Source organism: Zootoca vivipara, chromosome 7 (assembly GCF_965207765.1).
Source record: "Zootoca vivipara chromosome 7, rZooViv2.hap1.1, whole genome shotgun sequence".
NCBI lineage: Eukaryota > Metazoa > Chordata > Lepidosauria > Squamata > Lacertidae > Zootoca > Zootoca vivipara.
The window spans coordinates 89,833,419-89,853,793 of record NC_142590.1 but is presented as its reverse complement, the minus strand read 5'-3'; the positions used below and the strand labels follow the sequence as shown (position 1 = coordinate 89,853,793).

At 48.3% G+C, this 20,375-nt stretch overlaps 1 protein-coding gene across 4 annotated transcripts in view; it reads right to left on the bottom strand.

The window, feature by feature from the left end:
- Positions 1-265: 265 nt before the first annotated feature.
- Positions 266-20,375, bottom strand: part of ZNF512B (zinc finger protein 512B) — a 39,067-nt gene continuing 18,957 nt past the window's right edge. For 2 of the 4 annotated variants that reach the window (XM_060277356.2, XM_060277355.2), the window contains exons 7-17: positions 18,446-18,523; positions 17,025-17,180; positions 14,634-14,758; positions 13,001-13,093; positions 11,796-11,897; positions 10,057-10,227; positions 8,554-8,745; positions 7,402-7,503; positions 6,645-6,707; positions 2,678-2,776; positions 266-940 (exon numbers count right to left, since the gene is read on the bottom strand). In XM_060277356.2, the coding sequence (XP_060133339.1) occupies positions 653-940; positions 2,678-2,776; positions 6,645-6,707; positions 7,402-7,503; positions 8,554-8,745; positions 10,057-10,227; positions 11,796-11,897; positions 13,001-13,093; positions 14,634-14,758; positions 17,025-17,180; positions 18,446-18,523 (1,469 nt within the window). In that variant the 3' untranslated portion in view covers positions 266-652. The remainder of the gene's footprint in view (positions 941-2,677; positions 2,777-6,644; positions 6,708-7,401; positions 7,504-8,553; positions 8,746-10,056; positions 10,228-11,795; positions 11,898-13,000; positions 13,094-14,633; positions 14,759-17,024; positions 17,181-18,445; positions 18,524-20,375) is intronic. The other 2 variants (XM_088674747.1, XM_088674746.1) reach the window with 1 other exon arrangement.

Sequence of the window (20,375 nt, the reverse complement as noted above, 5' to 3'; positions counted from 1 at the left end):
AAAAAGCATCTCCTATGAAAATTATAAAAGAAAGCTGGTTCGCAACCACAATCACAACAATAATTTCATCTGTAAAATTCCCACCAGCTCTATTTCCTAACACATGACTGCTACCTGAAAAGGAATCCACAAATAATAATAGCTTTTTTAAAAAAAGAATTTTTACCAGCTTACGCCTGGGTTCCTATTGCACTTTCCTCTCCCTTTGCTTGAGCAAACCCCCGTTTGCTCTCTCTTTCCTTCTCCCTCTCTTTCCTTGAGTGGCATTGGGTTCGAATTCAGAGGCAGGAAGAAAGGAAGGAGGCTGCCGACAAACCACCTTACTATTCCACCTGCCCCTGGACGAGGGGCGCCTGACCCACATGTGCCCACCACCGCAGCGGGAGGGGGTTATGTACAATCCGCAGAGGTTTCCGACGGAAAAATAACAGCGGCCGTTCCTCGTTTCGTTCTCTTCTTCCAGTGGTGAAAACAAAATGTCCCGTGATTTTAAAGTGGTTTTTCGTTTTTAAAAAAGGGATGAGCAGAAGTTGGAGGGGCCCAGCGTATACTGGGGGTAGCTCTCCCCTCCCTCCGCCACATTACCCTGGGCTGTAAACTAATCATTAGAGAGTTTTGTTTCGTTTCGTTTTCTCCCCCCCAAAACGACGGCTTATTTCTCTGGCATTTTACTGGACCCCCCTTTCTTGCTGTGGGGGGGCTTGTTACCTCGCTCTCTCTCATCGGGGCTGAAGTCCGCGGCCTCCCAGGGCCCCGCCGGTTTCTTATGGTTCGTCTTGCCTATCTCTTTGCTTTTGGCGGAAGATTCTGGAGGCCTTTCCTTCGGCTTCCGCCCCCTCTTCTTCCCATCCGTGCTTTTCTTCTCCTCCTCGTGGCTGGGAGAGGTCGGCTCGCTGATCTTTTTCTTCCGGATGGCCTCCGTGGAAGTCCGGAACCAGTTCTGCGTTCAAGGAAGGAAAGGAGCACAGAGTTGGGTTCTCAATTAGGACACGGCGCGGAATAGCAGCAGCCGCAGCTCTGCCGCAACGGCTGCTGCTGCGGCACTGCCACAACTACCAGCAAATGTGGCAGTTTTCAGAACTTAAAAAACCAACAACAACTAAATGAAGCGTCTCACCCCCACTTGAACCATTCTGAGCTGCAATCCCCTGCTTCAGTTTGGGGGTTTGCCCCAAAATCCTTCCCCCAAATTGGGTGAACCAAGGAAACGAAAGTAGACTAGGAAGGGAGGGAAGCCAACAGGCAGCTCACTTGGCTAACTGCCCAGAGAATCCAGACAAGCAGAGAGAGAGCTGCTTTTAAGGATGCTTATTGGAATCAGAAATACACGGAGATCAGGAAATGGGACTCCTCTCAAGCTGGATACTGACAAGCTGGAACGTGTCCAGAAGAGGGCAACCAAAATGGTCAAAGGCCTGGAAACAATGCCTTATGAGGAACGGCTTAGGGAGCTGGGTATGTTTAGCCTGGAGAAGAGAAGGTTAAGGGGTGATATGATAGCCATATTCAAATATATGAAAGGATGTCATATAGAGGAGGGAGAAAGGTTGTTTTCTGCTGCTCCAGAGAAGCGGACACAGAGCAATGGATTCAAGCTACAAGAAAGAAGATTCCACCTAAACATTAGGAAGAACAGTAAGAGCTGTTCGACAGTGGAATTTGCTGCCAAAGAGTGTGGTGGCGTCTCCCTCTTTGGAGGTCTTTAAGCAGAGGCCTGACAGCCATATGTCAGGAATGCTTTGATGGTGTTTCCTGCTTGGCATGGGGTTGGACTGGATGGCCCTTGTGGTCTCTTCCAACTCCATGATTCTATGATTCTATAGAGCTGTTGCCCAGGGTGCCCGCTCTTCCCTCTGACTTCCTCTACATCTCAGACCCCTCCTGCTGCCTACGGTGGCCGACAAGAGAATATTTCCGTTTCTGTTTGGCTTTCTGCTCAAAGACACAAAGGGCACACCTGGTTCTCTTTCAAGGGACATGGTGTCAAGCAGCTGCTGTACTGTTTCTACTACATATGACTCCTGTCCCTGTTCAGGACTAGGGCATCTGCTAGCTGGCTCCTGTTCCTCACCCTCCATGATTCCCCAGCTCTTTTCTACCTCTTCTGGGAAGTGTCCCGTTTCAAACCACCACGATCCTGGGTCCATACCCTCTCCTCTCCCTCCTGCCTGGAAGGCTCTTGGGGCGGCCGTCTCCACCACTCCTCCTCATCTGCCCAGTCCCTGACAGGGAGTATCCTAGACCAGTGTTTCCCAACCTTGTGCCTCCAGCTGTTTTCGGACTACAATTCCCATCATTCCTGACCACTGGTCTTGCTAGCTAGGGATGATGGGAGTTGTAGTCCAAAAAACAGCTGGAGGCACAAGGTTGGGAAACACTGTCCTAGACTGCCTTTGGTGCAGGGTATGATGTCCCCTCCCCTTCATGAAACCCTCCCTAGAACCCGCCCCCCCCCCCAAAAAAATTAGCTACTGGAAAATAAGGCAGCAAATCTGGGCGACTAATTTCAGTCAGCTGGAAGTAGGAAGTTTGAAATTTGCTCCTATATTATTAGAAAAGAATAATGATTTACTCCAGCTCACTGGGACCACTCTCCTGTAGGCCTCACAAGGGTTTCGGCTTTTGGAGTGGGGGAACTGCCCCCCAAAGTCCTTCGCCGACAAGGCCCAGTACTTACCTCCGAGTGAGTCTTAATGATGTGGTACTTGACGCCGCTTTCTGAGCTAAACTCCTTCTGACACAGAAGACAACGATACTTCCCCACAGAGTGGTCTCCCTGCAAGACAAAGGTCCGGCCGCGTGAGCTCGGCCCCGGAGGGTATCTTGGAGATGTGTTGATCGTCTACATAGGATAGATTTGTCCTTGGGACTGTGCCATTCAGGCGCCAGGGGATCTTCAGGCTCCTTCAAATATGGAGGATTCAGGTGGGGGGTCAGAACCTCCCCTGGGGATCCAGGGAAGGGTTAACTCTCTCACTGGGACCTCTCAGAACCTGTCCTGTGCTCATGCATTTGAAAACTTAGCTCGCTCAGGGTGAGATGGAGGGCAAAAGATGAGGGATTTCTGGCAGAGGAGCTTACACACACCCCCTGCGCGCCCCTAGATGGACCTTATCTAAGGTCCGTTCTGAGGTTGCTGTTAGTATTTGTACTGTATTTGCATTGTAAATGTATTTCACAAAGAATAAATGGTGGCAGTTGGGTTGTCTCAGGGTTGTTGCGACTACTCTAGAGTAACGACTTCCCACATGCTTGTCTTTTAACAGTCTTTATTGGTGTACTCTATTTACAGTGTAACGAGCTGTTGGATGCATGTCTGCTCATTCCGATCCAGAATCCGGCACTGCCCCTTTTCGCGATTTCGACCAACATAACAGCCTCGGGACAGTGAATCTCCTCCCCTTTCTCCTCCTCCGTAATTCCGGTGCTGGGGGAAAGGGTCTACGCTCCGTCTTTTCCCTTTCCCCCCTTTCCGCCTCTCTCTCTTCCCGCCTGTGGAGCAGGGGCACTCCCATGCTGCCAGAGACCTGGCACTCTCTCTCCTCTTCCTGACTAGCCCCTTCAGACCCCGCACTTTCATGGCTGCTTGGGGAGGAACTGCTCCTGATGAGAGGGGGGGGTTCTCTGTAATCTCTCCCCCTTACAGGTTGCTTATTTTGATACTGTTGTTTCTTTGAGAACATGGGAGTGTGGTGAATTCAGATGCTGTCTGGAGGAGTATGTGAGGACAGGCAAGCTATGGATTAATAACTTATGCACTCCTATGAAGCAGGTTTGATAGCAAAAGGACTAAGCCCTCTCTTGGGCTCAAGGGAGAGAAACACATTGCTTTCATTAATATATAAATTTAATATAATAATAATAAGTGAATAATACCTGTTCAACTGTTGCCAACCTGACAAGTAAAGATTTATATTCAAGCGTTGTGCAAGGCATCTGTTTTAGCACAGAAAAGCTAACAGCTGTCAGTTGCTGAAGCAACATCTTCCACTTGCCCCAGCTTGAACCCCCCGTGGAGCTGGCCATCCCTGATGTTGCGCCAGCCTACCCAAGCTGGCACATGGAGCAGAACAGCAGCTTCATTCTACACTGCAGCCCGCTACGAGGAGCAGAGGCTTCCTCTAATTTATGGCCGAACCTGATCAATAAAGCTTTTGAAATTTCTCTTCTGGGTTGCCGAGCAGCTAATTAAAACCCTGGATTTCTGCTATCGCTGACCTTGCGGAAAATGAATGAGCTCCCTACTCTGCCTCCATCTGCCACTAGAGAATGCGTAATATATTCCTTATTGACAATGAGGTGATGTACGAGCTCCCAGTGGGAGAGGGGGTGTAGCGGGAGTTGCGGGAGGATGTTTGCAGCTGGATCTGTGGCCTTCATGTGAAGCAGGCAAGCGTCTGACAGAGGAGAGGGGCATCTTCACACAACTGGAAGCATCTGAATGAACAAGCCAGCCGTTTTCTAACGAGGGGCGTGAATTTGGCAGAGGGCACTGAAAGCTGAGGGCGGGGAGTGAACGTTTGGGAAAGGATTTCTGCCTATGCACTCAGGGAAGGGTTCTCAACATTGCCGTTATATGACCTCTTCGCGGGTTTTGGATACCACTGGCTATGGCATCCTCCAGAGCTGGCTCTGTGACACGGGCATTGGGGCCCTGCTTTGCAGTCACCCCTGTCCTATCTCTGAGGTCGGTTGCAGGTAATAACATAGCATCACTCCCTCTCAGCACCTTGGCATCTGTGCTGTGGGATGCCGCAGGGTACCACCTAATAATAATAATAATAATAATTTATTACTTATACCCTGCCCAGTATGAGTACCCATAACTGCTTTTATATACACAATTATTTTACAGATGTTTTCATTGTACAGTGGTACCTCGGGTTACGAACGCAATCCGTTCCGGGTCGCAGTTCGTAACCCGAAAAGTTCGTAACCCGAAACCGCCATTTTGCGCATGAGCTTCTGCGCACGCGCCGAAAATACTTCCGGGTTTGTGCAGTTCGTAACCCGAGTTGTTCGTAATCAGAGGTGTTCGCAACCCGAGGTACGACTGTACAGTATTTTGGTATCACTTCTAGATGCTTTGCAGGACGTGATTGATAAATCTGTACAACCGTTAGAAGACATCTGAAGGCAGCCCTGTACAATGGTACCTCTACTTACGAGCACCTCGGGATACACACGCGGCAAACCCGGAAGTATTTTTTCGGGTTTTGCCCCGCGCGCATACACAGAAGTGCTCTACCACGCCATGCGCATGCGCAGAACAGGCAACTCCGGTTGAGAAAACCTTGGGATCTGACCAGAACTCTGGAACGGATGGCATCCGCAGCCAGAGGTACCACTGCATAGAGAAGTTTTTAATGCTTAATTTTTTTATTGTGTTCTTATATATATGCTAGAAGATGCCCAGAGTGGCTGGGGCAACCTAGTCAGATGGGCAAGGTACAAATAATAAAATTATTATAAATTAAATGAATAATCATACTGCTTAAGCCGAGTTGGCGCAGAGAGTCCATGCCAAAAGGATCTGGTCCTCCTATCTTTGGCATGGACTTCTGGTGTAGGATGAGGGAGTCTTGATGGTTTGTGCTAGGACGGATGATCAACACGTGGAAACTCATGTTAATCTGCTTCTCCTTGACATCTGCAAGTGAGGCAGTAAATGTGCTGGTGGACCGTTGTCTTGCTTCAGTAATGAACTGGATGAGAGCCAACAAACTGAAGCTCAGTTCATATAAGACTAGGCACTGTTAGTGGGTGGTTCCCTAGACCGGATGGGTGGGAGCTTGTTTGCTGTTGACGGGGTAACACTCCATCTGATGGAGTGGGTACATTGCTTGGGGATTGCTCCTAGATCTTTTGCTGTTGCTTGAGGCTCAGGTGGCCTTGGTGGCATGGAGTGCTTTCCATCAGCTCGGCTGGTGGCCCAGCTGTGCCCCTATCTGGACAGGGATAGTCTAACTTCTGTCGTCTATACACTGGTGACCTCTAGGTTAGATTACTGCCATGCATTATACGTAGGGCTGCCTCTGAAGAAGGTTCGGAAACTTCAGCTGTTGCAGAAATCAGCGGCCAGGTTGCTCAATGGAGCAAGACAGTTTGAGCATATTATACTGATCCTGGCCCAACTGCACTGGCTGCCAATTAGTTTCTAGGCCCAATTCAAAGTGCTGAATTTGACCTATAAAGCCTTAAACATCTCAGGACCTCAATAGCTCAAGGACAGCCTCTACTCATATGAACTGACCCAGACACCGAGATCACCCACCACCTGAGGCCCTTCGTCATGTGCCTCCTCCATGAGAAATCCGGAGGGTGGCAACACGAGAATGGGCCTTTTCTGCAGTGGAATGCCCTCCCCAAGGAGGCTCGCCTAGCGCCTTCACTGTACATCTTTAGGTGCCAGGCAAAAATGTTCCTCTTCAATCAGGTTTTTGCCTGATTAGCACTATGTGTCCTTTTTATATGTGTTTGTGGGTGGTTATTGTTATTGTTTTGTTTTGGCTTTCATTGTGTATTTTGTGTTTTTATTTTGTGTTTTTATGCTGTGAACTGCCTGAGATCTTCCTGATTAAGGGCGGTATACAAATGTAATAATAATAATGAAGTTGGGCTATAAGCCTCTTAAAACGCCTTACCTTGTTGCAGTTTGCAAGGTGGGCTTTCAAACCGGACACACTGGAATAGATGGCACCGCAGCACTGGAAGCGAAAACAGCGCAGCACATGTTAAGTAGGGTTTTGTAATCTCCCCCCCCCTCTCCTTTCCCCCTTTCATGGGGTTGCAGCGACCCACCCTACCCCACCCCCCAAATTCCCACAAGGCTCTCCTTCTTTGCAAGCTCCCTCTTGTCGTCACAAGGTTAATTTTACAGGCGATCTGCCTGTTGGGATCTTGCCACATGCTTCTAATTACTGCTAATGGGAGTCATGTGGCTCCGTCTCTAGCAGGCAAAACACGTCCCTAAATGGACCTTTGAAAATTCAAGGCGCTTTCAAGCAGTTACGGGAGGCCTGCTGGGCAACAGGAGATCTTACGGAACCGCCGGTTGCGAGTCTGATGTGGAAAGGGAAATTGGGCTAATCGCCTGGGCAAAGATGCTATCCGTTTCAGAGTGGCCGTGCTAACCGGCTAATGCCTCTCACCTGCTCTGGGAACAATGTCCCTCCCACCTCCCCACAGCCCTGTTAACAAGCCTTTCCTGGAGATCAGGGAGAGGCAACTTTTTCGACTCAAGGGCTGGGCACCCTGGCCATGAAACCTTAAGAATGTGAGAACTCAGGAAGAGATCTGTTCCAATCTGCAGCATGTCCATTATTACACAGCATGAAACAGAACAGGGGGGAAACATCCCTTTCATTTTCCAATCAGCCCTGCAGAAAACAAGGCACTCACGTTATTAGGGCAGTTGATGTGTCCTTTTTCCTTCACTTCGTTTTTCCAGGTTTCCAGAAGCCTCGGGTTGAGCTTCGGAAGCCCAGGACGGGTGTAATTTAGCTGGCGGATGAGAAGCAGTGGTTAATAAACTTCGGAATCTAGAACACAGCTCTACAAAAAAACTGCATTATTATTCATTTAATCTGCTTATTATTTCAACAAGTTTTTCCCCAAAAACGATTCTGTTATTTTCATTTCCCCAAGTTTAAAAAGACTGGCTGGAGTGCGTGTATCTGTGTTTCACCAAAATGAACAGATCTTTAACTGGATGAAATCAACAAGGCAGTGTGACAAAGGAAAGCTCGACCAGTGGCAGAGAAAGAAAACACTGAGGACCTTGCACATATGCACATCTAGTAGGCTAATAATAACAATAATTTTATTATTTATACCCAGCTCTGGGCAGCTTCCAAACAAATATTAAAAACACAATACAGCATCAAACATTAAAAACTGCCCTAAACAGGGCAGCCTTCAGATGTCTTTTAAAGGTAAGATAGTTGCTTATTGCCTTGACATCTGCTGGGAGGGTGTTCCACAGGGCAGGCGCCACTACCGAGAAGGCCCTCTGCCTGGTTCCCTGTAACCTCACTTCTCGCAGGGAGGGAACTGCCAGAAGGCCCTTGGCGCTGGACCTCAGTGTCCGGGCTGGACAATGGGGGTGGAGACGCTCCTTCAGGTATACTGGGCCGAGGCCGTTTAGGGCTTTAAAGGTCAGCACCAACACTTTGAATTGTGCTCCCGGAAACCTACTGGGAGCCAATGCAGATGTCTCAGGACCAGTGTTATATGGTCCCAGATGATTAGAGCATGCTAACTCAGTACAACATGATCACTGCAAGCAACAACAGAGTGGTACTGAAGCTGTGAGCCCTGCTGTCGGAAGAGCTACACCTGGTCCTGCAAAAACGATTCCCTAAGCTTGCCTTCTCTGGTCAGGCGCAGAGAGAGAGAGAGAGAGCCTGTCTGATTTCCAATTTGTTTCCAAACCAGCCAGCTGAAAAACCCCCAAGCCACATACCCCAACAAGTACCCCAGAACAAGACCCACAGACCCTGTTTTCCCTGCACCCCGCCTTCAGCAAAAGTCAGGTAAGTGGCAGGCTCTCACTCGCTTTGTCTCGGGCACCAAGTCGTCCTTCATCCTCCGTTTGGTCCAGTCCTTGGCTAGCTCGTCCTCGGCGATTTCCTGCAAGTGGAAGACGGCGACCTGGGCTGACGTGCGCCGGATCCTGCCGCTCGGAGTCCTCTCGAAATCTTCGGCGAGGCTGACTTCAGGCTTTATCTCGGGCTGTTCAGGAGGCTGAGAAGTCAGGGGGGAAAGGGGGTGAAGGTGGAAAGGGGTACCCAAAGAACGACAAGCAGTGTTGACTGGGGAAGTTCAGCCCCATCTTCTGCATCAGCATGAAAAAGCCTGGATACTATATGTCAAGGGCTGCCACCAGGATCCACAAGCCAGAGAATGAGCTTTTAAACTCCTCGCCAGGTTTGGGTTTAACTTGCATACTTTTAACCAGCCTGCCTTCAGCCGCGTACACTCAAAATCGTGCATGTTAAATGTGCGCAAGATGTTGCTGCACTGTATTTAAAATAATTATAACGCTGCCTTCTATTAAAAGGGGGGAAATCAAGGTGGTTCAGAGCCACCCAAAACAATGAATTCATTAAAATAAGGAGTATTAAAATCATCAGCACTCAAAGAACCAAATTTTGCAAGCTGAGACAAACACCAACAGCAGATCACTGTGGCCTTGCCGCCGGTGCCTTGCCAAACTAGCAAAAATGTTGATAAAAGAAAAAGATAAATGTTGGAAATGCAATGAAGTAGAAGGAACCTTTCTCCACATGTGGTGGTACTGTAAAGTAATCAGGGAATTCTGGAAAGGAATTTACAATGATTTTTAAAAGTTATTCATTAAAACCTTCCCCCAGAAGCCCGAGACATTCCTTTTGGGAATGGTGTGTGTGTGTGTGTGTGTGTGTGTGTGTGTGTGTGTGTGTGTGTGTGTGTGTATATATATATATATATATATATGCCACCAACGCAGCCAGAATTTTACTGGCACAAAGGTGGAGAATGAGTATGGTACCCACCAAAGAAGAGTGGCAGTTTAAAATGCTTGAATATGCTGAACTGGCAGGCATAACGAATAGGGCAAGAGAAAGGTATGATAAAGGATATAAGGAGGATTGGAAAATGTTTATTGAATATTTGAAAGAACCAGTATAAACAAGTAAATAATCTAGCTGGTCTTGAGTAACTCCCGCAGAATAGGCACTAACAGAAATTAGCAGAGGAAGATATTTGAAGATTAAAAATTTGGAATACGCAATTTAGCAGAAAAGTACAGAAACCAGGAAAAGGATGGAAGGGGAGTCAGTAGGTATTTAGTTGTGCATCGAGATTGGTATGAAAGTTGTACAACTGGGGGTTGGAGGGAAGGGTGTGTGGGTTTTTTTTGCTTGTTTTTGTATTAAAAATGCAAATAAAAACTATTTTTCTAAAAAAATAAAAGGTGAGGAAGCACTTTGCAAAATGCAATGTCTTGCAACATAATGATACTCAGCAGCATGAAACTGTTGGGCTGGAGGGAAGAGGCTCGGGGGGCCTTACCGTGGACGGATGCTCCGACCGCACGTGGTAGTCGTGTCCAGCTTTCGACTTGTACGTCTTCCCGCAGTGCAGGCAGGTGAAGACGGGCTTCTCCACCTCGGACAGCTGCTTCCCGCACCGCTTCTGGTGGTACTGGTACCCCATAAGGCTGGAGAAAGTAGCCACACACCCCTGCAGGAAGCAAGACAGGAGAGACGTGACGTGGTGGGAATGCCAGCAACTTGCATGGGTTCAAAAGCAGGTGAGACCAGCTCATAAAGCTATCAATAGGGACTTGGGTGGCGCTTGTGGTCTAAACCACTGAGCCTCTTGGGCTTGCCAATCGGAAGGTCGGCGGTTCGAATTCCCGTGACGGAATGAGCTCCCGTTGCTCTGTCCTAGCTCCTGCCAACCTAGCGGTTCAAAAGCACACCAGTGCAAGCAGATAAATAGGCACATCTGCGGTGGGAAGGTAAATGGCATTTCTGTACACTCTGGCTTCCATCACGGTGTTCCATTGTGAGAAGCGGTTTAGTCATGCTGGCCGCATGACCCGGAAAGCTGTCTACAGACAAACGCCGGCTCCCTCGGCCTGAAAGCAAGATGAGCGCCGCAACCCCATAGTCGCCTCTGACTGGACTTAACCGTCCAGGGGTCCTTTACCTTTACCTTTCTACCTAAAGCTATCAATGACTACTAACCACATTGGTTGTTTTACCTCCACTGTGGGGAGGCAGGGTGTCTCTGAAAACCAGTTGTTCAGAGCAGGGAGAATGCCAACGGGCTCAATACCTGCTTGCCAGCTTCCCACCAGGCCGCCTGGCTGGCTACTATGAGAACGGGATACTGGATCAGATGGGGGACATTGGCCTGATTCAGCAGCCATGCTCTCCTTAAAGTTCTGGTGGCTGCTGCCACTTCTCCTCTGCAATATACCTTTCTTCCCCTCATCTGGCCAGGAGGGCAGCATGGTAGAGATTTGCCAACAGCTGTAGGCTCTCTGTCCAGCAGTTGTGTCAAATCAGGGAGCTAGAAAAGAGGGTGTCTGCCAGAGCTGCTTTCTGATCATGAGTCCTGCTCTTGCGAGGAAGCCAGAAAGGAGTTCTGTAATCTCCCAGCCACTCATGGCTAGGGGGAAACCGCCATCGAACTTTAAAGCATTATCATACTACTTTAAACAGGCACCATTTCCCCCAAAGTATCCTGGGAACCGAGAGGGGTTTTTTGGGGGGGGGGGAAACCCTATTTCCCTGCCCCCAAGAACTACAATATCCAGGGTATTTTAACAATCAATCCGTCTTCCCAGAGAACTTTCATGACCCTTAACAAACTACAGTTCCCAGAATTCGTTGCGGGGAAGCCATGACTTCTTAAAGGGGCGTGATATTGCTTTAAACGTAAAGTGCAGTTGCGGGCCATAGATTTACAGTATCTGTGTTAAGACAGCACATCCATGCTCTGCCTTGCGCCCCAACAGCTCTCTGCCTTGCTTACTGGACTCTGGAATGCACTCGTGAGATCCCAAGATCTTAAAAGCTCTTTCTGCGCCGGGAAAACCCTGAACAAAGAGAGCTTTTGAGCTCTCTGCCTTCTGGGCGTTAAATTTGTGTGATTTCAACCAGCTGGCCTTCAACCACCTAACGTCAAACGCGCCTGACAAATATGCGTAAAATGTGATCGTACTGCATTCACTGAAAAATTCACTGGCTTCCCCAACTCTTTCTCTGCTGGAAATATTAGCCAAGAGCGAAAAGAAGTACCTCGACAGGGCATTTTAGTTTCCCCATCTGCTTCAGTACTTTCCTCAACCTCTCCCGCTCTTCGTGCTCGCTGAGAGGGGCGGCGGCTTCCACAGGAACTGGCTGCAGGGAAGGAATCGAGAAAACCTGCAATGCTATCGAGGCCTTTCGTACATGCCGTGGGCCCTTGTCTGCCTCACACCTCAGAAAGAGGAATTTGATAAAAAGGCAGGAAGAACGCCAGTGGAAAGCACCCTGGCACCATTACCCAATACTATGCAACTATTGCAGAGCAATGGCAGTGCAGAAAAGTGAGAATCTCTGCTTTCCTTCCCCCCCCCCCGCCCTCGTGGTTGCAAAGGGATGTTCCAAAGTGTGTGGGCAACACATGGTGAGACTTCAGGTGCCAGAGGGGTTGTGGAACAAGATTAATAGTCATGGGGTGTGGAGGCACCAGTGCCCAGCACAGCTTCTTGGCCCTTTTCCCCGGCCCCTCCCCTTGACAATTAGAAGAAGAGTTTGGATTTGATATCCCGCTTTATCACTACCCTAAGGCAGGGGTGGCCAACTCCCAAGATCTACTCACAGATCTCTCTGCGATCTACTCACAGAGTTAAAAACTGGCAGTGATCTACCCCATTTCTGGGGGTTCAGGTCAAAGTTGTTGAGCTTTGTTTAGGAAGGAGGAAGGCCCATTTTGGGGGGGGTTCGGGTCAAAGTTGTTGAGTTTTGTCAGGGGGAAGGTAAAATGTTTGAGCTTTTTTTAGGGGAGCTGCAGTTGTTCAGCTTCTTTGGGGGAGCCAAAGTGATCTAGTGATCTATCGCAGACATCCAGTGATCTACCAGTAGATCATGATCTACCTGTTGGACATGCTTGCCCTAAGGAGTCTCAAAGTGGCTAACATTCTCCTTTCCCTTCCTCCCCCGCAACAAACACTCTGTGAGGTGAGTGGGGCTGAGAGGCTTCAAAGAAGTGTGACTAGCCCAATGTGGAGGAGCGGAGACGTGAACCCAGTTCACCAGATTACGAGTCTACTGCTCTTAACCACTACACCACACTGGCAATAAATAGCACAAATTCCGAAAACACGCGTCGGAAGACAAGGGAAATGATGCAAACTTGCGAAAAGCACACAAGTTGCGGAATCCGGCTTGTTCCAGGGCAGTATGTCGCCACGGTGCAGAACATTCATTTACTTGTTTTACATGCAAGCAGAGTTTCCTACCTTGTTGACGTGTTCGGCCATGGTGTGATAATTCAAACCGGCTTTGGACTTGAATTGCTTCTTACAGTGCTGGCATTTCAAGGCATCCTGCAGCTGAAGCAAGCGGAACGAAAAGTCAACACACCCAAAACTGGTTTTCAGAAGCATTGCTGCCTCTGGCCCAGTGGAGGCAGAGTATAGCCATCATAGCCAAAAGGCTTACCCTCCATAATAATAATAATAATAATAATAATAAAGTAGCAGGGCTTTTCCCACCAAGCCCTTACTGGCAATAAAACAATAAAATAAACACGCAACTCTCCATTTACATGTGTTCAATATGTGTGCAACTGCATCACTGCGAATCTGGTAGCGACTAGGAAAAGGGCAAAAACGGCCCTAAAAGAGTGCAGAAAGGGCAAAACCAGCATGAAAACAGCACCTAGCAATCCCACAAGCCTTTGCAAGTGCAATCCCAGGAGTCCTTGCACCGACTTTCCGAGGCCTGTGGAGAGTTGGGAGTTTGAGCAAGGAGGTTTGGATGGAGCGATTGGGGAATTTGCAGGCTTTTGTCAATGGTGTTCCCAATATATGTGATTTCACTTATGTGCGCAGTGCCTCAGACCGTAACCCCTGCGTAAATGGGGAATTTCCTGTACAGTAGCACCTCGGCTTACGTTACCCTCGGGTTGCAAAAGCGGCAAACCCAGAAGTCTTTCGCCACGTGCGCCTGCGCAGAAGCGGACCCTCCAGTTGTGGAAACCTTGGGATGTGACCGGAGCTCTGGAACGGATCCTGGCCGCAACTGGAGGTACCACTGTATCTATATCCATATAGATACAGCAGGCAGGTGTGGAGGACTCCCTGGTCCTGAACGGGGTAACTGTGCCCCTGAAAGACCAGGTGCGCAGCCTGGGAGTCATTTTGGACTCACAGCTGTCCACGGAGGCACAGGTCAGTTCTGTGTCCAGGGCAGATGTGTACCAGCTCCATCTGGTACGCAGGCTGAGACTCTACCTGCCCGCAGACTGTCTTGACAGAGTGGTGCATGCTCTGGTTATCTCCCGCTTGGACTACTGCAATGCGCTCCACGTGGGGCTACCTTTGAAGGTGACCCACAAACTGCAATTAGTCCAGAATGCGGCAGCCAGACTGGTGACTGGGAGTGGCCGCCGAGACCACATAACACCGGTCCTGAAAGACCTACATTGGGTCCCAGTATGTTTCTGAACACAATTCAAAGTGTTGGGGCTGAGCTTTAAAGCCCTAAATAGTCTCGGTCCAGTATACCTGAAGGAGCGTCTCCAACCCCATCGTTTAGCCCAGACACTGAGGTCCAGCTCCAGGGGCCTTCTGGCGGTTCCCTCACTGCGAGAAGTGAGGTTACAGGGAATCAGGCAGAGGGCCTTCTCGGTGGTGGCGCCCGCCCTGTGGAACGCCCTCCCAACTGATGTCAAGGCAATAAGCAACTATCTGACTTTTAGAAGACATCTGAAGGCAGCCCTGTTTAGGGAAGTTTTTTATTGTTTAATTTTTCATAATGTTTTTAATATTGTTTTGGGAGCCTCCCAGAGTGGCTGGGGAAACCCAGCCAGATGGGCAAGGTGTGTATATATGTATGTATAAATAAAATAATAATCATTTGGTTTCCTACTTTTTGGCAGACTTCCATGTGCTTCTTGAGGCCAAGGATCGTCTTCCGGGTAATCATGCTGCAGGTCGGACAAGCCACCTCCCCTCTCTCATTGATCGCCCGCTGCCACTGCTCTTCTGGGCTCACTGGAGAAAGAGGAAAGACAGCCCATGACTTCAGGCAAAGAAAGAGGGGAAGTTTGTGTGGGGCTAAATCCTGGGTGTCCTATAGACCTATGCTGTTTTGTGGGCCGCTGTTTGATTGCATGCACTGGAAACTCAATTTGCTCCGGTCCAACAAATTCACCTTTTTCCTTTTTTGTGCCAATTAATTTTTATCCGTTTTCCAAATTTATAACACATCAACGCCAAGTTAAAACTAATTTAACACAATTTCCCCCCCAAAAAACTGGCTTCCCACTCTCTTTCTCAGATATTTCCATTTCTTCCCCATGACATGCTGCTTATATTACAAACTTGTCTCTAATTAGCATCCATCTTTTTAAACAAATATCCTTATCCCTCAGCGGTCCCTTTATCAACTCCTGCATATAGATAAAGGAAAAATATATATGTAACAATAACAGACCAAGTAACAACAAGTGAGCTTTTGCGAAGATAAGTCTTTCGCTCCTCTTTTCAACATGCCTCTTTTTCTTTTTAAGGGCTGCTTGCGGTTCGAGGGTTCATGAAGAATTGCACTGAAAAGCGTGGGATCGTGACTGGCTGGCGAGAAGATGTGCCGCCTCCCCGCAAAACTCATCTACAACAATACTCCCTGAGCTCCGCCGACACCGTCATTGCACAGGAAAGGAAGCTGGAGCGTGGCTTCGGCGACGGCTCCATTCTGAAGCAAAGCGACATCTGAGGAAACATAGGGTCTGCCTACGAGCTCCGGGACTCCTTGCGGTGTTTATCTAAATGCCCGCCCCCATGAGGGACCACAGCCAGAAAGAGGCCGAGCCGAGACACCGTCTCAAGCAGCCATGGGCTTGGCTTTGCTCCCACTGCCGAGCAACAGGCTAGGCCTGCTGCTGAGTTGTTTACTCGGCGGTCAGAGACTCGAAAGCTGGGAACGTGGATCAGCTGGAAGAGGTTGCAGCTGTGCTTTGCTTGGAACATCCTGCCTTCCTCGAGCCAGGAAGAGATTCCCCAGGGAAGCACGTTTCCCCCCCCCTGGCTCCAGATACCTACTTGCCCAGGTCCTAAAAGCCAAAAGGAGTGGCTTGAGGGACACTTAAGAAAAGCCCAAATTAACCCACAAAGTGCACTTTGAAAAGGTAACACTGGAAAGTACAGTAACAGCAACAGCAGCAACAACAACAACAACAGATGCATACTCTGCCCACCTGGCTGGGTTGCACCATAATGATAATATGGGTTGCACCATAATAATAATAATAATAATAATATTATTATTAATAATCATCATTTATGATTTATATCCTGCTCATCTGGCTGGGTTTCCCCAACCACTCTGGGCGGCTTCCAACACATACAAAAACGTAATAGAACGCCAAATATTAATAGTAAGAATCTAATACAAAAAGTCACAATAACTTTAAAATAAGCAACTTATATAAAACAGAGCAACATTCAGAAATCCATCAGAATTCAATAGTAAACAGTAACATTAAACATTGGCAAATAAAAATTGAACACTTATCAGCCACGACAATGAATTATCAATCTGTCATCAATAAAAGTAACAGCAAATTGCAATGCATAAAATACCACAAAACATACAAAGCCATGTAAAAGGATCAAATTGAGAAACAAAGAACACACAACTTAAATAACTATTTTATATATATAAAAAATCCCTCAAGTTTTGATAGCAAAAATGCACGCCTCTCGTACAGCGAACAGACCACGTTTGCTCAAACGACCAGGTTTCCCCGCAATGGCTTGAAAGATAGGAACAAAATAAACTGCCTTCAGCCAAATGAAACTATTGGTCAATCTAGATTAGTATTGTATGCACTGGCGGGCAGCAGCTCCCCCAGCGCCAGCCAGTGACTGAACAGTGGGCCTCCTGCATGCAAACAGGTGCTCCTCCCCAAGTCACGTTGGAGCAAGTTCCACAAGCCACACAGCCTTCCCTGGCCACACAACTCACCAATCCTGCCACGTGCCCTCCTCTGGCATTCCTGCCTGTCTCAACTGTGTCCTTGAACCCTGGCCGTGACTCTGGCTTGCCTGGACGGGGGACGGCGAGGGATGTGCGAGTGTGTGTTGAGACACTAGCCTACTGTCCAAAGCGAACGTTTGCAATTGCAGCTCTGCCAACTTTGCCTCTGGCCCCACCCATGCGCCCCCCCCCCGAAGGGAATGTGGCCCTCGGAATGGGTCCTTTTCTGTGAAAGAAAATCCTGAGGGTGCACCAGGAAGGATCTTGGGTCAAACCGCCCACCTGTTGCAGAAGGAGCTGCTGCTGTCGGGGCCGCATCCTTTCTTATACTGGGCCCCGGCGTTTTCTTCTTCAGATCTTCATTGCTGGCGCTGCTCAGAGATGCCTCCAGTTTCTTTGCCCTGTGTGCTTTCGCCTTGTCCTCTGCTTTCGCCAGCCCTGGAGAAAAGGAAGGATTTTGCTTTTGTAAGAGGTGAGAACAGGCTGGGTGGTTCGTACATAAAGAAGGGTCTCAGATGATGATTGCAGAGTTTGAGCAGGTTCATATGAGGAGAGCCGGTCCTTGAGGTCCTGAGCCATTTAAAGGCTTTATAAGTCAAATCCAGCACTTTGAACTGGGCCTAGAAACTATTTGGCAGCCAGTGCAGTTGGGCCAGGATCTGCGTAATATGCTCAAACTGTCTTGCCCCAGTAAGCAGCCTTGCCAGTGAATTCTGGACTTTCCAAACAGCCTTCAGAGGCATCCCCATGTATAACCAATTGCAGTAATCTAGACTTTTCCCTGAGTGTTACGTTCTACATTTTGTTTGAGCTTTCACATGGGGTAAAAGCCCCTTCTGGAACATTAATGGAATGTAGGTGCAAGCTTAGTGCTCATTTCCATGTTATTTGCTTTGGGGTGGGGTGGGAATCCATTTGCAAATAATGTGGAAAGGAGTGCCAAACTTGCACCGTATTACACTACAGAAGTGCCTTTTACGTCCAAATATAATGTGAAAATCAACAATTAGGAAAACGGAGTGGAAATGGAATAAACTGCCGTGTGAAGGTAACCAGAGTCACGAGGGCTAGTGGCCATGGATAGTTCTTAACCCCCTCCATGACGCTGTTTAATCCCCTAGTGAAGCCATTGTCACATTTTGTGTTGGTTGATTCCATAGTTTAATTATGTGCTGCATGAGCCTGAGGTCTCCCTATGACAACTGTAGCAATGGTGGACAAACTTCTCACAAATATATTTTGCCTGCCACGGCTGAGGTTCTCCTGAAATGCGTATTTCAGGATGTGCTCTTACTTCATGCCAGGTAACAGCGAGGCCCAGCAGCTTGAGGTGGTGGTGTGTGCCTTGCTTAAACCAAAGGCACTGCCTAGAATATTTCCCAGAATCCTCTGCAACACACGAAGGGCTCTCCATGAAACTGAGGCGGAAGATGCTGCTCGGCAACAGAAAGTTCAAAATACAGTCATACCTCGGTTTGCGACCGCAATTTGTTCCGGTGAGCCAGTCGCTCCCTGAGTTCATCGTAAACCGAGGGGCTCTTCTGGGCGTGCGCAAAGCACTGATAGAGCGCTTTGTAAACACTTCTGGGTCCGCGGGGGTCGCAAACCAATTGATTGCAAATGGAGGCGGTCGCAAACCGAGGTATAACTGTACTCTACAAAATACTTCCCCAAAACAGGAATGCATCTGAATCATCATTTACCTTTCAGTCCAAATGTTCCGGAGATGGACGGCTGCTCTCCAGTAAATTTCTTAGGAGTTTTCTGTTTCCTTCCTAACTCAAAAAGGAGAAAACAGAAATAAAAACTTGGTCAAACACCTGCACGGTAAGCTCAAGAGTGCAACACCCCTGTCTAAATAGAACAACTCAGCATTTCAGTGAAGCCCCTTTTTTTGCCTAATTTATTCTGCTGCTTCACTCCCCAGGGAATAAGCACAGGGCTGAAATCTTATTCCAGGCCACAGAAAAGAAAGCCCTGTCTGGCTTTTTTTCCTGGCTTCTCACTGCCCATGGGCTTTCAAGCTTATCTCCCACAGTCATAAGGACTAGAAACACACTTTTTCAAGCAACAGCAGGGACAGCCATGGAAAACAAGTCCTATGAGAAAAGAATGAAGGCATTGGGCATGTTTAACCTGGAGAACAGAAGACTGTGATGAAGATTCGATAGCACTCTTCAAGTGTATTGAGGCTGTGTGTGTGTGTTATCTGTTTTTGCAGAGGGCAGAACTTCATCTACCCGACACGTTACAGGTGGAGAGATTTTGGCTGAACATTAGAAGAAAATTGGGGGGTCCCTCTGGTTTTTCTCCACTGAACTTAAACTAAGAGGCCTACACGGCTCCAAATTTATGACTCTATAGACAAAATAGATGCTGCTATATTATTAAGGCAAGGGATTCCCAAATGGGAGCAACACAAGCGTGATTTTACAAGGATGCAAAGATAAGGTGGACATTGGCTCAACTACTATGGCTCAAACTAGTTTCGGGGAGAAAACAAAACAGCAGGAGCATCAATAGAAACCTGAACATAAGCAAACTAGGATTCCTCAGCTCTGAGTCAACCTATTCTGCCTTCTCCTTCTTGGGATGTCTTTCTTGCAGAAAGAGGGTAGCCACAAGCCACCAGTTCAGAATCTGTATGCTTGCTGTTGAGGGGTCTATCTGCTTCACTGGACCTCTCCTCCTTACAAAGGGCCTCTTGTCCAGGGAAGGTCATTTTGCCACATCTTTGCTGTAATCGTTCGATAGCAAATGTGGGTAGGGATGCAGCAAAGCGACCAGTTCCAAAGGAGGCTGCCCGTTGCATTTCTGCATGAGTCCCTGTTATAGGCTTGCTTCTCTCCAATCAGGACGCAGCCAGGTTAAGGAGACTCATACGGAAATACAGGGGGGGGGGTGTCTCCTCAGGTGATGGAAGATCTTTCCAGGCACAAGAATAACGTGCTTCAACCACTGGAGTCACATCTGCAGTATATATTTCCCCTAATTTTCTGTTCTGATGATGTGGGGTGTTGGTCTTCATTATTCAAGTTACTGGTTGTTGTTTTTAAATAGCATGTAATTACTGCAAAACCCCGTTTAAAGAACATAATAATAGTCTGCTGGATCAGGATAATGGCCCATCAACCAGTCCAGCATCCCGTTCTCACAGTGGCCGACCAGATTCGAACACAAGAGCCCTCTGTCCTCCATGAATTTCTCTGATCCTCTTTTAAAGCCATCCAAGTTGGGGGCCATAGGAGCCAACTCTTGGGGCCGAGGTCCCTTCAGCCCCCCCCTAAAATATTTGAGGGGTCCCCCCCTCCAATTGGGCATTGCCGTTCAAATGGTGCATGTGTGCCGTGTCTTGTGATCAATTTTGTGGCAGCCCTGTTGGTCGCCATCCATGCCTCCTGCGGCCGTCAGTTCCACAGTTTAGCTATGCGCTGCGGGAAGAAGTCCTTCCTTTCATCTGTCCTGAATCCTCCAACATTAAGGAGGCCCACAATTTCTAGTGTTATGAGAGACGGAGAAGAGCTTTTCTGTAGCCTCTTTCTCCACGCCATGGCAAAGAGGGCAACCAAGGTGGCCAAGGGTCTGGAAACTAAGCCTTATGAGGAGTGGTTGAAGGAGCTGGGCATGTTTAGC